At 47.5% G+C, this 15,894-nt stretch overlaps 2 protein-coding genes across 2 annotated transcripts; one reads left to right on the top strand and one right to left on the bottom strand.

The window, feature by feature from the left end:
- Positions 1 to 65: 65 nt before the first annotated feature.
- On the top strand, positions 66 to 2,161 carry LOC136525435 (bark storage protein B-like). The gene is made up of 6 exons (XM_066518422.1): positions 66 to 83; positions 181 to 292; positions 1,323 to 1,402; positions 1,509 to 1,682; positions 1,807 to 1,971; positions 2,042 to 2,161. The coding sequence occupies exons 1-6, from the start codon at positions 66 to 68 to the stop codon at positions 2,159 to 2,161; spliced, it is 669 nt and encodes a 222-aa protein (XP_066374519.1).
- A 2,875-nt stretch (positions 2,162 to 5,036) lies between these two features.
- Positions 5,037 to 7,590, bottom strand: LOC136525434 (uncharacterized). The gene is made up of 3 exons (XM_066518421.1): positions 6,796 to 7,590; positions 5,892 to 6,534; positions 5,037 to 5,755 (listed from the first exon to the last, which is right to left on the bottom strand). The coding sequence occupies exons 1-3, from the start codon at positions 7,588 to 7,590 to the stop codon at positions 5,037 to 5,039; spliced, it is 2,157 nt and encodes a 718-aa protein (XP_066374518.1).
- Positions 7,591 to 15,894: the final 8,304 nt, after the last annotated feature.

The following is a 15,894-nucleotide window of genomic DNA, read 5'->3' as shown; positions in this document are numbered from 1 at the left end:
AAGGCAGACTGAGGGAGCGACGGGTGCGGGATTGCAGGCGTGGGCAAACGGACGAACCAAAGCAAATGTCGCACCAAAAAAGTGTCCACATTTTGTTCTTTTTAGTTGTAGGAGATAGGTGGTAGTAAAGAACCTGAACATCACAGCCTCCATCAATCACATGTATTCTGATTATCACAGAAGTTCAAATCACCAAAAGAGTCATCAGCAGAACTAAGCTTTGGAGAATATAACATCCCAAGTGGAGGAGAGAATTTGTTAGGATCCCTGAAATACAGAAACGAGGAGCTATACTATACTCTTTTTTTTTTTCCAAGCGAGAAATCTCATTCCCATTATGACATAACGGAAATACAAGCATTCAGAGTTACAGGTAGACAGAAACTAAGATGAAAGACTACGCCATCGTAGAACCTAATAAGAGAACCACAGAACACCACCCAAACAGTTCCTAGTGCCATACAGGCACCAACCAGCGTGAACAAGCAACCACAGCCCAAACGAAGCTAAAACTGAAACTTACAGGAACAAAAGAAGGGACAGCTCAAGCCTGTCGACCAGACAGAAAAGCTACTACTACTTCCAACAGCAAACAACTACTCCGCATCAGCTTTGAGAAACAGCTTCCTTTTGTGCCGATCAAGTCGAGTCTTCATTGGTGTAGCCTGGCTGATTGTCCTGAAGTAGCAACTGGTCTACTTCCCTCGCCGTCTGCTTTGGCTAAGACCTCCTTGGCCACTTTCAACATCAGATTGGCGCCTGCAATTAGTTGTTCACGATCTATCTCTGCATAGAGTCCTGCCCAGAAAACCATAAGCGCATTCACATGGCATAATATCTCAAGCGGACTTTTAATAATCTCCTTATCAAAACAGGCTTTATTACGACTCTTCCATATAGCCCAACAAACAGCCGCAATACCCCATGGATGATATTTTTTACCAAAAGGAAACCAAGCTTCACACCACTGCCAACATTGATTTAGGTCAGATGGTATGTTATTAGCACCAAAGCATCTTGCTGTGATTGACCAAATTACCCTAGCAACAGGACATTGGAAAAACAAATGGGAAATAGTTTCATCATTATCACAAAAAGCACACTTAGGATCACCTTGCCATTTTCTTTTGAGCAAATTATCTTTGGTTAAGATTGCATTGGAAGACATCAACCACGGAAATATTTTAATCTTCACTGGAATTTTCCCTTTCCAAATCCTCTTATGAAAAACACCATTTTCATTTTTGTCAGGCCATTGTAAACTGACTTCACCGTAAATCTACCTTTCTTATCCAGATTCCACACAATTTCATCAGAAGTAGATTCAGTTGGCAAGCCTATGGAAGAAGTATTCTGGCTACCTGTAGATTCAGCATGGTTCAGAATTGCAGAACAACTTAAGGTGATCGCTACACAAATTCACAATATATCAGTAACATAATTGCATAACAAATACTACATGTTTGTGCATGGCTACTCACAGCCTACTATTTGTGAAATTTCTGCAGGTCAAACTTGAAAGATGCAATGACACTTTCTGCTTACCGACAACACCACAAGTTGTCTATGGGCTTAAAGGATCATCAGCTGACATGTTTCTTGACAACGCAGAATACAGAAAGTTCCTTTTCAGAGAATTTGGGGTGTCAACAGTAGATGAGGAGAGCGCAGCAGTGGTGATGGTGAGTTGTAGCAGATTATGTCTCTTACTTTTCATTTATATGCCTACCAATACTTGCAGTACATCCAGATCATGTAACTTAAGATAGCGCTACAATTAAGCGAACTCTCTTACTGATTCAACAGATAGCAACATCACCTGGCATACCTGTGATTGTATTCCGAGGAGTATCTGATTTGGCTGGAGGGGAACCAACATGGTCATCAAGAAGCTTGATGAATCTGGCATCTATTAATGCATTAAAAGTGGCAGTTGAGTTCATCGCTATAGTTGGCAAGCAGAAGTCAACCGTATGTATCAGTACAAAGGAGTAATAACTAAACAAAAGATGACTGCCATGCTCGTTCATTACTGCTCCAGAATAGGTTTGCAGCAATAACTGGAAGTTATGTTCAGAATGATATGAAATCTTGTGGCTTCAAGTCATACGTCCTCTCCAATAAAAGGATAAAAAGGTTGAGATCCATAGCCACATTGTAACCACACCTCTGGCTAGGATTTGTTTTTTCCAGTGTAAATTTCGGGTAATGCTAGAACAAAAGGTTGATTCAGAGATTTCAATTTTTTTTAGAAGAATATCAGTTGATGCAGTATCATTTGATTTTTGTAAAAGAACTATCAACTTGGGCCTTGTTTAAATCCAGAGTATAAAGTTTTGGGGTGTCACATTGGGTGTCACATGGGGGTATCGCATGGTGTGTTCGAATACTAATAAAAAAAAACAAATTACAGAATCCGTCAGTAATCCGCGAGACGAATTTATCAAGCCCAATTAATCTGTCATTAGCACATATGTTACTGTAGCACCACATTGTCAAATCATAGACTAATTAGGCCTAAAAGATTCGTCTCGCAAAATAGTCGCAAACTGTGCAATTAGTTATTTTTTAGTCTATATTTAATACTCCATGCATGTGTCCAAACATTCGATGGGACGGAAAGTAAACTTTAGGGGAGGAACTAAACAAGGCCTTGGTCACTAAAAACACAATCCACAATTCTTATGCAACAATTAGAGAAAATACTTCTTTTCTTCGGCTACCAGTGATGATTTCAAAATGTACATTTAGTTTCAGACAACACATGTAGGTGAAGAACAGTGTCCTCAATAGACATTCCCGTGTGCAGTGCTTTTGTATAGAAGTAAAAAAAGAGAATGTATTATGGACCAAGCCAAACTCTACAAAAGGCTCCCTGCAATGGTGAAGAGATCAGATGATAGGATCCTTGATCCTAGCGCGGCTGCGAAGAGAGTAGGAATACGAGATTGGAGGTCGGGGGCGAGGAGGGCGGCGCTGTGGCGCCGTGGTTGAGCAGGGAGGCGGCGGCTGTTGCCCTAGGTGCTCACGTGAGGAACGGAGGCAAGGAGATCACGTAATGGCCCTTGAGGCCAGGCAAATAACTTTTGCCTTGCTTAATTCTCCAATAATTGTTTACAAGATATATATAGCCTCTCTATAAAATCCTATTTTAAGAAATAAATATCCTATTGAGGGGAATAGCAAATAAAGATAACTGGGCCTTTAGCCCATCTAATCCAGGCGCCTCATAGCCCCTGTGCGCTGGCCTCCCAGCCACCTGTGCGCCGGCGCCTGATGTACTGGACGCCGGTCATAATATCTCTCCCCGCCTCTTCAAACACCTCGTCCTCGAGCTGAACATCGGGGTAGCGGTTCTTGAAGTCCTGCAGGGGCTCCCAAGTTGATTCATCTGAAGGCAGGCCCTGCCACTGGACCAACACATGCCAGGCGCCTCGGCGAAGCTGGGCGCGTAGCACGCGGTCCGGGGCTGGCAATGCGCTCCAGCACCTGGAAGGGGCCAGCATAGCGCAGGCCGAGCTTGCCGGTGGGGCAGGACTCTAGGGAGTGCGTCGGTCGGTGAAGAAGACGGAGCCACACCCAGTTGCCCACCGCGAACTCCAGTTCGTGGTGATGCTCGTCGTAGTGTCGCTTGCCGTGCTGTTGCACCTGGAGAAGACGTTCGCGAACCGCCTCAAGGAAGGCGTCGCGATCCCGAAGTAGCGTGTCCACCGCCTCGGTCTGAGCCGTCCCAACGGTGTGTGGAAGCAGAGGCGAGGGCGGCTGACCGTAGACAACCTGGAAAGGCGTGGTGCGGAGCGCTGTGTGGAACGATGTGTTGTAGCAGTACTCCACCCACGGAAGCCAGTCCACCCAAGCACGTGGGCGGTCTCCTGTGGCATAGCGAAGGTATATAGCGATCACCTTGTTGACCACCTCTGATTGCCCATCCGTTTGGGGATGGAACACCATGCTGAGACATAGTTTGACGCCAGCCATCTTGAAGAGGTCACGCCACATGTGACTAGTGAACACCGGGTCACGATCACTAACGATGGAGTTGGGGAAGCCGTGAAGACGAACAATACCGTCGAAGAAGGCGCGGGCGACCGAGGCAGCCAAGTACGGGTGTCTAAGGGCGATGAAGTGTGCGTACTTAGAGAAGCGATCGACAACAGTGAGGATCACCGACTTCCCATGGACCTTGGGAAGGGCCTTGATGAAGTCCATGGAGATGTCCGCCCACACTTGGGACAGAACATCGAGCTGCTGGAGTAAACCAGCCGGCTGCAGGGTCGGCGTCTTGTTGCACTGGCACGTGACGCTGGCCCGATCGAAGTCCTGGATGAGCACGCAATCACCTGGGATGTAGAAGTCCTCGCGCAGGTGGAAGAGGGTCTTTTGAATGCCCTCATGGCCAGCGGAGTGAGCCAGCTCAATCACCTGATGGCGCAAGTCGTGCAGAGCCGGCACGAAGATCCGCTTGCCGTGGAGGAGGAATCCATCACGCGTAGAACAGGGCGTCCTAATAGATGCATCCAGTAGCTGCTGCTAAAAGCGGCCGGCCTTCGTGTCAGTCACTGTGGCAGTGCGAATGTCATCGAGGAGCTTGAAAAAGGGACATGTGAGGGCCTGCAATGCATCGATAGAGGTAGCGGCTTCAGCCAGCTCGGTGGTGTTGTTGGCGTCGTGGCGGGAAAGGGCATCGGCCGCCGAGTTGAGGCACCTGGGGCGGTACTCCACCGCGAAGTCGAACCCAAACAGCTTGATGATCCACTGATGCTGGGGCACCGTCAATAGCCGTTGGTCCAGGAGGAACTTCAGGCTGTAGTGGTCAGTGCGGACGAGGAAGCGGCGACCCCAAAGATACGACCGCCAGTGCCGTACAGCCTGAACCAGTTCGATCAGCTCGCGCTCGTAGGCCGCCAGCTTGTGGTGGCGAGCGGCGAATGGACGGCTGAAGAAGGCCAAGGGGCGACACCCTGGTGGAGAATGGCACCGAACCTGGCTCCCGACACGTCGTAGTCAACGACGAACTGCTGGTCAAAGTCCGGCATCTATAGCACCGGTCCTGAAGAGAGGGCATGGTTGAGCGCCGAGAACGCCTCGGCAGCTTCCGGCGTCCAGGCGAATGCCTCCTTGCACAGGAGACGGGTCAGTGGCGCGGCAATGGTGCCAAAATCCTGGATGAATTTTTGGTAGTAGCCGGACAACCCCAGGAAGCCACGCACGCCCCGGGGTGAGCGGGGCTCTAGCCAAGAAGCAACGGTGTCCACCTTGTCGCCGTCCATTGCGACACCATCGGCGGAGATGACATGGCCGAGGTATGTGACCGACGGCGCCTCGAAGGTGCCATGGGCACGTAGGGCGTCGAAGATGAGGCGGACGTGCTGTAGGTGCTCGGACCACGATGAGCCGTAGATCAAAATGTTGTCAAAGAAAACGAGCACGAACCTGCGGAGGAAGGGCCAGAGGACGTCGTTCATGAGCACCTGGAACGTGGCTGGCACATTGGAGAGACCGAACGGCATGACAAGAAACTCAAAGTGCCCGTGGTGTGTATGGAACGCCATTTTCTCAATGTCCTCCGGGTGCATCCGAACCTGGTGGTAGCCGGACCGCAAATCCAGCTTGGCAAAGAATCTGGTGCCATGGAGCTCATCCAAGAGCTCGTCAACCACCGGAATCGGGAACTTGTCCTTTGATGTCTTATCGTTCAATGCCCTGTAGTCGATGTAGAAATGCCACGAACCATCAACCTTCTTGACGAGCAGTACTGGCGCCAAAATGGCGAGGTGCTAGGCCAGATGATGCCCTTCTCCTGCATGGCGGCACACTGCCTCTCGAGCTCATCCTTCTGAAGCTGGGGGTAGCGGTACGGACGTACAACCACCGACGGTGTGCCCAGCAACAAGTGTATGTGGTGGTCGTAGGGGGCGCTGGATGGAGCCCGCGAGGCTCGTCGAAGATGGCCCCGTACTGGTGAAGGAGCTTGTCCAGAAGCGGGCGCTGGTGATCGCCCATCATTGCGAGGAGAGCTGGCTCCACGATGTCATCACGTGGGGAGCCCATGCCTTTCCAAAGGATGCATCGATCGCTCTGCCGGAAGGACATGCACAGGTCCTCGAAATCCCACAGGATGGGTCCGAGGGTGCGAAGGTAGTCAACACCAAGGATGAGGTCAAAACCGCCCAAGTCAATGCCGAAACAGCTGATGGTGAAGTCCTCCTTGCCGAAGCGCATGGCCACATTACGAGCCATGCCGGTACAGGTCACATTGTTGCCGTTGGCCATAGTGACCCGCATGTGGCTGTCGCCTGTCACCAGCCTGATGTGGCACATGACCCTGGCGTTGATGAAGTTGTGGGTCGAGCCGCTGTCGAGGAGGGCAAGGAGCTTGTGACCCTGGATGTAGACATGGAGGTGCATGGTCTCCTCGGTGCGGATGCCGGCGAGGGTGTAGAGGGAGACAGGCTGCTCATCCCACAGAGCTGGCTCAACAGCCGCGTCCGCCGCCCCATTGTCCGTGGGGTCATCCACCAAGAAGTTGGCGGCCTATAAAAAGAATAGGCGCTGGCACTGATGGCCGCGCACAAAGGGCTCATCACAGTTGAAGCACAGCCCTTGACGGCGGCGTTCTAGCATCTCGGCTAGCGTTAATCGGTGGAAGGAACGTGCCGGGGCAGGCAACGCCTACGGTGGCTGTTGCTGGGCAGGCGCTACTGCTGCTGGTGTGGTGGCCCCAGGCCCTGGGACACATGCCGGTGGCGCGGGTAGCACTAGGGGCTGGCGCTGAGGGCGCGCAGGCTGCTGCACCGGTGCCGGTAGCATGGCCACGGCGCGGCGCTCGTAAGCCCGAGCTTGGTGCATCGCCGTCTGCAAGTCCTTGGGAGCCCGAAGTTCGACGTCGACGTGGATGTGCTCTAGAAGGCCCCCCATGAACAAGTCTGCCTTCTGGCGCGGCTCCAGGTTGGGGTTGTGACAGACCAGGGCGTTAAAATGCTCATGGTAATCTTCCACGGTGGTATGGAAGGGAAACCACGCAAGCTCGGAGAGGCGGTTGCAACGAACGGGCGGCCCGAAGCGTAGATGACAGAGATCCTTGAAACGCTCCAATGAAGGTACACCCTCATCTTGCTCTAGGGCGTCGTATGATGTTTGTGCGGCACCACGCAAATGGTAGGGCGCGAGCCAGACGCGATCCAAGGCAAGCGTGCGCTGCCCTCGAAAGAATTGCTTGTAATGGGTAAGCCAATTTAGGGGATCCTCAGAGCCATCATTGGAGGTGAAGTCGAGCTTGCTGAAGCGGGGGATTCCTAGCCCCGGAGATGGCGCGGCTGGGGTAGGAGCCGGCAGCGGCGGCACGGTAGTGTAGGTGGAAAAAAACGGCACTGGTGGCAGCGGAAAATTGTGCAGCGGTGATGGTGAGGGTGGAAATTTGAGCAAGTGGATGGGAACTCCGGTGGATGGGGCTAGGGAGGTGGATGGGGGTGGAGCGGCGGGCAGCGTGGTGTGTGGGGCGGTGGTGGTGGGTATGGCGGTGGTGGTGGAGAAGGTGGACATCGCCGATGTGCCGTACCCTGGCAGCCCGTAGGGGAAACCCTGGGGCATGGCCACTGCCGATGAAGATGCCTGATGACTCTCCACGGTGGCCAGGCGAGATTGCATGGACGCCTGCTGTGCGGAGAGTTGCGCCTACCCAGCGTTCAGGTTGGCCAGCTACTGGGCGATCTCCGCGAGGGCCTTGGTGATGGCGTTGGGTGCGGGAGGCGGCGCCCCCTGCGTCGCCGGAGGCACGACCGAATGGACCGGCGGTGCGGTGGTCTTGGCATCCACCGCAGTGGTAGCATCGGAACCTAACATCTCCGATACCAGATTGATAGGATCCTTGATCCTACCGTGGCTGCGAAGAGCGTAGGGATAGGAGATTGGAGGTCGGGGGCGAGGAGGGCGGCGCTGTGGCGCCGTGGTTGAGCAGGGAGGCGGCGGCTGTTGCCCTAGGTGCTCATGTGAGGAAGAGGGCAGGGAGGCAAGGAGATCACGTAATGTCCCTTGAGGCCAGGCAAATGACTTTTGCCTCGCTTAATTCTCCAATAATTATTTACAAGATATATATAGCCTCTCTGTAAAATCCTATTTTAAGAAATAAGTATCCAATTGAGGGAAATAGCAAATAAAGATAACTGGGCCTTTAGCCCATCTAATCCAGGCGCCTCATAGCCCCTGTGCGCCGGCCTCCTAGCCACCTGTGCGCCGGTGCATGACGTACTGGACACCGGACATAACATCAGAAGAGCTGCTGAACAATTCTAGCTTAACCAAGTACTGCAATGCAAACGGCCATTACAGAGCCATAACAAAACGTGGTACACACTCCTTAGAAAATATTTGGTAATTCTGAGTCTGACCATCAAAATAGAAAATTGAACATAGAGAATGCTCTGATGAAAACATGATGTGTGCCACAGATAGAAAAAGTTAGCATTACCTGTTAGTCTAATTTTATAATAGTATTTGTATACCAGCTGTGAGGTGTCCTATATAATCTCAAAAATGGATATTCAGACTGGCTTCAACATTTCATTCACTACCAGTAGTTTCCATGATGAAAATCGCGGACGAGGAGAGCCGGTTGCGCGCGTTCCAGGCGACGCGGTCCCTGGCGGGCATCCAGTCGAACACCCTGCACGCGATGGTGGGGCGGTGGCACTTGAAGTACATGTTGGCGAGCGCAGCGGCAGCGAAGGGCTCGATTCCGAGCCTTCCGCGCGGCAAGCTGCTCGTGGACGACCCAGCCCATGGCGAGGTCTGCTCGCGCCGCGCAGAGCTTGAGAAGCGCCGCGTTAAGGTGCGTAGGACGGGGCGCGCAGCCGCGGGGGCGGAGGAGGAGGAGGACATGGCAGCGAAGGCGGCGAGCGCGCCCGGCAGGTTTGGAGGGCGCCGCCGCCGCCCTGAGGAGCTCGTCGTGGTCGGCGGCAAGGCATGCGAGGGAGGAGAGTAGGAGACGGAGACGGGAGGGAAGCGGTGGCGCGCGCCGCCCATTTGCCTCGTGGTACTGGTTTTATATTTTTTATTTATTAGGCTAAACATTTTAAAAAATATACGTTCTCAAACTTTCTTATTTTCTGAGATAAATTTTTTTTCTAAAAATAAACCAGATTTTAGGATTTGTTAACAATAAATTTTTTGAAAACAAATATTTGATGTTTTTCTAGAAAAAAAATATGTCTATCATTTTTTATAAAGTTTTTATTGGAGCAAGAGAGTCCAATTTACTATCCTTGTGACTGATGTAGCGCCACGCAAGTTATGTAAGGCATCTTTTTAAATGTTTGGTTTCTGTGGGCATCTGCAATTTATGGATTGGGGAACAAAAATTGGACCATGAGATAGTTGAGGCCGGTAATGCTTGTCCGTCAGCCCGCTCCCTTTGTGCCTTTACCATGTCGCCCTCGCCCACGTCGCCTGCTCGCTTAGCGCGTTGCGCGCTCGGCGACTCTGTTCCGGGAGGGACCCCACCCTTGGCCACCTCGCCCCCGCTCGCGCCGCGCAGCCCTGCTTGCGCCCCCGCCGCCAGCCCGCGCGGCGTGCCCCTGCCCGGACTCGCACCTCCTGTTGCGGGCACCGGACTCGCACCTTCTGTTGCGGTGCGCTGCATCCGCCTGCCCCTGCCCCTACCCCTGCCGAGGTCTGTGCCCCAAACCCTTCAAGCCCAGACCAAAGAGATCAATCACCATAAATAGATTATAACCTCCAAAACCTTTAACGGAAATTACACACATATACCGCCTTGGTAAATCAAAGGAAAAAAAAATCAGCTCACGGGCCTGAGCCCGCAGACCAAGTCCGGAGGCCCGCCGCTGCCAGCCCGTCACCGTCGACAGAGATCCACCGCTGCTAGTTTGCTGGCCATCGATGGAGATCCACAGTGACAGGGTTATCAGGTCTACTTGACAATGATCTCCTATACGATAGCGAATACTGAGCTTCGGTTCGAAGCAAAGATAAAAAATGACTTCTAGGAATCTGCAAGGTGGCTGAACTGAATCAGAAAGCCTTGAAACAGCACACCCAATAAATGTGTTACTTGGACACAACAATAATAACATCTTCCCATATGCCGCCTATTCCCACTTGTTTCATATTTCTCCAGTACGCTATTACGTTTTTTTTCGGTTGTCTACAATCATCTTCACTTATTTGATAGGTTGGCCTGCTATAATAAGTGTTGGTGGTAGAGCTTGGATAAAAGGATGGAGCTGCTTCTGCTGGCTATACTCAGGTGAACGAGACCAGCGTTATTATATATGTATGGACGGTGACTTTATGTTGAGAAGCGCTGCTCATGTTATATGTTTTTTTTTTTCTCAACACGTCTTGCACCAAAGAGATTGCTAGTTCAATGATGCTATTGTTCACAAAGTGTACGGTATGGTTTTTCTGAATTTTGCATGTGCCTCAGTAGTCATTTCTGAACTGACCCAATCAAATGGCATCATAAATCATGGTAGCATTTATATATTCAAGGGGCAAGCTGGCAAATCTTGATAGTTAGGAGACCCACACATATAACAACTCATATATATCATGCAGAACACACTCAAATGGCTTCATTGATCATTTCTGTGTTCTAGAGTTGGTATATATATGAAGGATGACCCTACAATTGCTTATATGGTCATTGACGCAAATACAAATATATGACCAAAAATGGTATGCCTTGGTACGGCACCACCGTTGGTGTAACTGTTCAGGGAGCTACCCAAGTTCGTATCCCAGCTATGGGTTGCGAGGATGTGAGGATAGGTCGTTTAGTGAAAGTTCCTAAACCCTAAACCCTAAACCCTAACCCCAAATCAGTACAAAGGAGTAACAAATAAAGAAAAGATGACTGCCAAGCTCATCTATTACAGCTCCAAAATAGGTCTGTACCAATAACAGGAAGTTATGTTGAGACGATACTGAATCTTGCGGCTTCAAGTCATAAGTCCTCTCAAAGACTCCAAAATAGGTGTCTTTAAAGGCACATCATAACCACGCCTCTGGTAGTGGCTATGATTTGTTTTTCAAGTGTACGTTTTGGGCTAATCCTACAATGAAATGGTGATTCAGGGATTTCATTTTTATTAGAAGAGTACAAGTTCCTGCAGTGTCACTTTACTTTTTATAAAGAACTATCAGCTTGGTAATTACAAACACAACACACAATCCTCATCCAATAGTTGAAAATAGCTTATTTTCTTCATTTATCAGTGCTGATCTCATCGTGTACATTTAGCTTCAGACAAGGCATGAAGATGAAAAGCAGTGGTCCTCAATAGACAATACCTTGTGCACTACTTTTGTATGGAAGTAAAAAGAACTTAAAAAATGTATCAATGACAAAGCCAAATGGACTGAAATCTGTAACTCTACATTAGGTACCCTGCAATGGTGAAGAGATCATATGAACTGCTGGACAGTTCACTAGCTTAACCAAGAACCATCGAGTAGCTACGCAGACTACAAAAAAACTGGTATACACTCCTCATGAAATCAACATAGCGAATGCTCTAATAAAAAAATGATGTGTGAAACAGATAGAACAGTTAGCTTTACCTGGTCTAATCATATACTTGTACTCATATACTAATCTAAAAAAATGGATATTCAGACTGCCTTCAACATTTCACTACCAGTAGTCTCTACATGAACATTTACCATCCTTGAAGTGTTTTTTTTATGAAACAGGAGGGGTTGCCCCCCTACTGGCTTTATTGAAAATTTTAAATAAAATGAGCATCCAGCAGGTACAAAAGCTTCAAGAAACAAAGAAGGAGACAAAGAAAATAAGCAAAATTACACATAGGCTTCTAGCTATTGACTAATACTAGGATGATAGCTGCTTTCGCTCAAAGAATAACTTGAGCGAATTTCCTCTTGAAAATAGCTCGGCACCACTGCATAGAAGGTTGGATATCTCTGAAGATTAAATCATTTCCCATCTTGTCACTAGAGATATTAACTTGGTTGCATTATGACAGTCGTTACAAATTCAAAGGTTCTTCTTTATCTGAATTGTCGTGCCAGGGCTGTTCGAATGAGCCCATATGCAATGGCAAGCTTCTCACTGTGGGTGCCAAAAATGAAAACACGCATGCTGTGTCGGGTACGGTCTTGGGGACTTTAACAAGGTTCCACTATAGAGATTAGAGAAGGTAACTAAGCCATCCTTATATGCAAATCACTTAGTTACTCCACTAGTGAAAATAGCAAAGTTGATAAATGGGAGATTTTCTACGGCGAAGTTTTACATGTGCTATATAGAGCATAGAAGAACTTATGGTAAAACTTGCCCACCTGGATTCAAGTTAATTTTTTAAATCATAATACATGTTTTGAAAAGGCAAATCTAACATATCCAGGGCTTAGAGAGTTGGCACAAACCCCGAGGGGCTATATGGGCAATGGTGGAGGGAAGGCGGGCGAAACACCCATAGGGTTGCAATTATTACACGAATCAGATTATTTAACTGAATTACTCTTATTTTTTTATTGCAAAATATAAATGCATACGAATAATAGAATGCTACAGGTATTGTTATCTTCACTAATTAAAGTAGACCTTATATGTGTATACAATTCTTAATGTTTTTGTTGTTGAGAAGGGCCCCTCCCATGTTAAATTCTTGTCTACTTGGCTACAGGGTTAGACTTCGATTGACCCATCCCCTTCGCTTGTTGTTACAATTCTTAATGTTTTGTTGTTGTTGAGAATGGCCCCTCCCATGTTAAATTCCTGTCTCCTTCCTTGGCTACCGGGTTAGACTTCGGCTGACCCGTCCCCTTCTCTTGTTGTTCATCACTGCGCTCAATGTTTTCGTTGAAGGAAAAACGAGGCTTCGCGGGGACAATGGTGTCCAGAGCTTAGGGGAGTAACCAAACAGTGAAGCTGAACCACATGGCCCGTGGCTCGTGGAGGCTAATTGTCTAGCACCCTATTCCAGATACATAATTGCGAGGCCAAGGCTCCATGCAGGTGGCAGAAACGATCTGGCACCGATATTCGTTAAACATCCTAATTAGCATTCCTTCCTGAAGTCTCCTACTCCTATTGTTCTCGATAACATGATTTATCTCTTTCTCATGCACTTTGTTGGTAAATAGCAACACTAAAATATTGAGAAAACCCATGCGAGAACAAATGTTTTTCCCTATCTCAGTGATCTTTGTTTGTTTCCCAAGAACATGCTGAGCATGACTTTTTAGAGGAAAGAGCTAGTTTTATAGTTACCGGAATGGAAGTGTGTAGTACAAATCAAAAGGACTATAAAGGAGGCACGGAGAAGAGAGAGAGAGAAAATAAAGGAAGTTTCAAGCCTACTCCACTAGCACTCTAGCAGTGTGATAAAATTAACCGCACTACTATCATGCAAGAACCAGCTCGACTTCCAAACATGACCAAGCATCAAGATCTAGCAACTCATAAAGAATTAATTGTAATAGTGGATTGTCGAAGCCATAACTAGTGCCCACACCGACCTCTATATATAGTAGTTATGAAGATGAGTCCTTAAGACGGCATTTCTTGGAAGGACATGACGCTCTGAGATCTGATGTCGTCGGCCATGCGATGTACATAACCAAAACGTCTAAGGTTTACATGAGAAGAATATAAGATCCGGGTCGTCCCAACAAAATGTCTCTAGTCTTTGCAATAGTTTAAATATAGCTACAAGCTAAGGATGCGCTATATAGAGCATATAGAAGAAGTGAGAACTTGTTGCGAATTCAGCGTCAGTTAGCTAGTTTTCTTATGATAGAACTTGTCCACCGGAATCAAGTCAATTGATATCATAATACGCTTCATGATAGAATTTAGTCACCAACAACTTAGCTTTAATTGTTTATTTCTTAATTTATTAGAAAATATTTAAACTTATTATTCTCTCTCTAGCTAGTACGTGAAACGAACAACGTTTCAAAAAGGCAAATCTTACATCCGTGGCTTAGTCTCATTAGAGCAAGTACAATAATTAGCTTATAGCCAAACAAATACTGATATGGAGAAGAGAAGAGATGAGAGAGAGAGGAGAGCTTGGCTCTCATGTAAGTAACAAGTTAGACACGGAAGCATATGCAGTGGTGGGCCCATATATTAAGTGGATGTGAGGAGGATTAGGAAAGAAGGTGAGACATAGGTAAAAACAACAATAAAATTTTCTTATAGACAAATAAGAGATCACTATTGTATAGCTTGCCTCCTACAACTTGGCTAATAGCCAAACACTTGGCTCAATTATTGGGCTTTCTCTTAGAGTTGGCCCAATCCCCGAGGGGCTATGGTCTGGTTGAGGGAAGGGGTTTTCTTTAATATATATCACCTCTAATTATCATCACAAAGCAAAGTATTTAGTGAATTGGTCTTCCTTTTTTAGTGCAAAGCATATATGTTCAAATAATAGAATGCTACAAGTATTATTATCTTTACTAAAGTAGAGCTTATATGTGCATATACAATTTTTAATGTTTTTGTTGTTGACCATGGCCCCTGTCATGTTAAATTCCTGCTGGCTCCTTCTGTCGCTATATGGGGTTATACTTCGGTTGACCCATCCCCTTCTCGGATGCTGTTCATCGATCGCAGCGCTCAATGTTTCGTTCGAAGGAAAAATGAGGCTTCGCGGGGACAATGATGTCCGGAGCTTGGTGGGGAGACTGAAGACCCTAGCTGAACCACAAGGTTATCGTGTCTCGTGGAGGTCAATTGTCTACCTCCCTGTTTCAGACATAGTTGCGAGGCCAAGGCTCCATGCAGGTGGCAAAAATGACTAGGCACCAGTGTCTTTTAAGCATCCTAGCGGTTCCTTCCCGAAGTCTCCTACTCCTATTATTCTCGATCGCATGGTTTATTTCTTTCTTATGCACTTTGTTCGTAAATAGAAAAATTAAAATATTGAGAAACCATGCGAAAACAATGGTTTTTCCCTATCTCACTGATCTTTGTTGTTTCCCGAGAATATGCTGATCATGATTTTTTAGTAAGAAGAGGAAAGAGTCTTATATATATATGGTGACCTGAATGGAAGTGTGTACAGAAGGTCTAAAGGAGGCACAGAGCAGTGAGGGGAAATAAAGAAAGTGTTTATGGCATTTATCAAGCGGCAGCTAAGGATGTTTCAGGCCCGCCTGCCACGTACTCTACTAGCAATGTGATGATAAACCCTACCACACAACGACCAAACCTGCTCGACTCCAAACATGACCAAGCATCTAGCACCTCATGAAGACATTAAAATAATAGATTGTGGAAGCTGTATTAACCAGTGCCCACACTAACCTTCATAGTTATGTAGATTAATGCTTAAGATGCATGATGCATCTTAGAAGGACATGATGCTCCGAGATCTGATGTCGGCCATGCAATGTAACCAAATCGTATAAGCCTTACACTAGAATATTATAAGATCATATGGTTATCCCAACAAAATGCCTCTAGTCTTTACATCATTTTACATATAGCTCGAAGCTAAGGATGTCATGGACCCGCTTCCCATAGCAAAGTCTACTCCACTAGCAACAAAGTAAACTACACTACCGTGATGCAATAACCAAGACAACAACACTCCAACGATGACCAAACATCTAGCTACACAAACAGAAATAGTAGACTATCAAAGCCATATATAAATAGTGCATATGACGCTATTAGATATCCACTGAGAGACCCTAAGCCGTGCCGTCCAACATGTCTGTATGCCCCTGCCATCCGCACTAGCTCACGTGGCAGTCACCACCGTGGACGCCGCCTACATGCCGAGACCAATCCTGCACGAATGGTATATATGTCATGACTGATATGGTATAGTTGAGCCCTTAGCAATCGAATTAGCAAATGGCTTGTAACAATATTTATAGCCAGAAAAATCTATTCAA

This window comes from Miscanthus floridulus, chromosome 19 (genome assembly GCF_019320115.1).
Source record: "Miscanthus floridulus cultivar M001 chromosome 19, ASM1932011v1, whole genome shotgun sequence".
NCBI classification, from domain to species: Eukaryota; Viridiplantae; Streptophyta; class Magnoliopsida; order Poales; family Poaceae; genus Miscanthus; species Miscanthus floridulus.
This window is presented reverse-complemented; position numbering and strand designations above follow the sequence as displayed.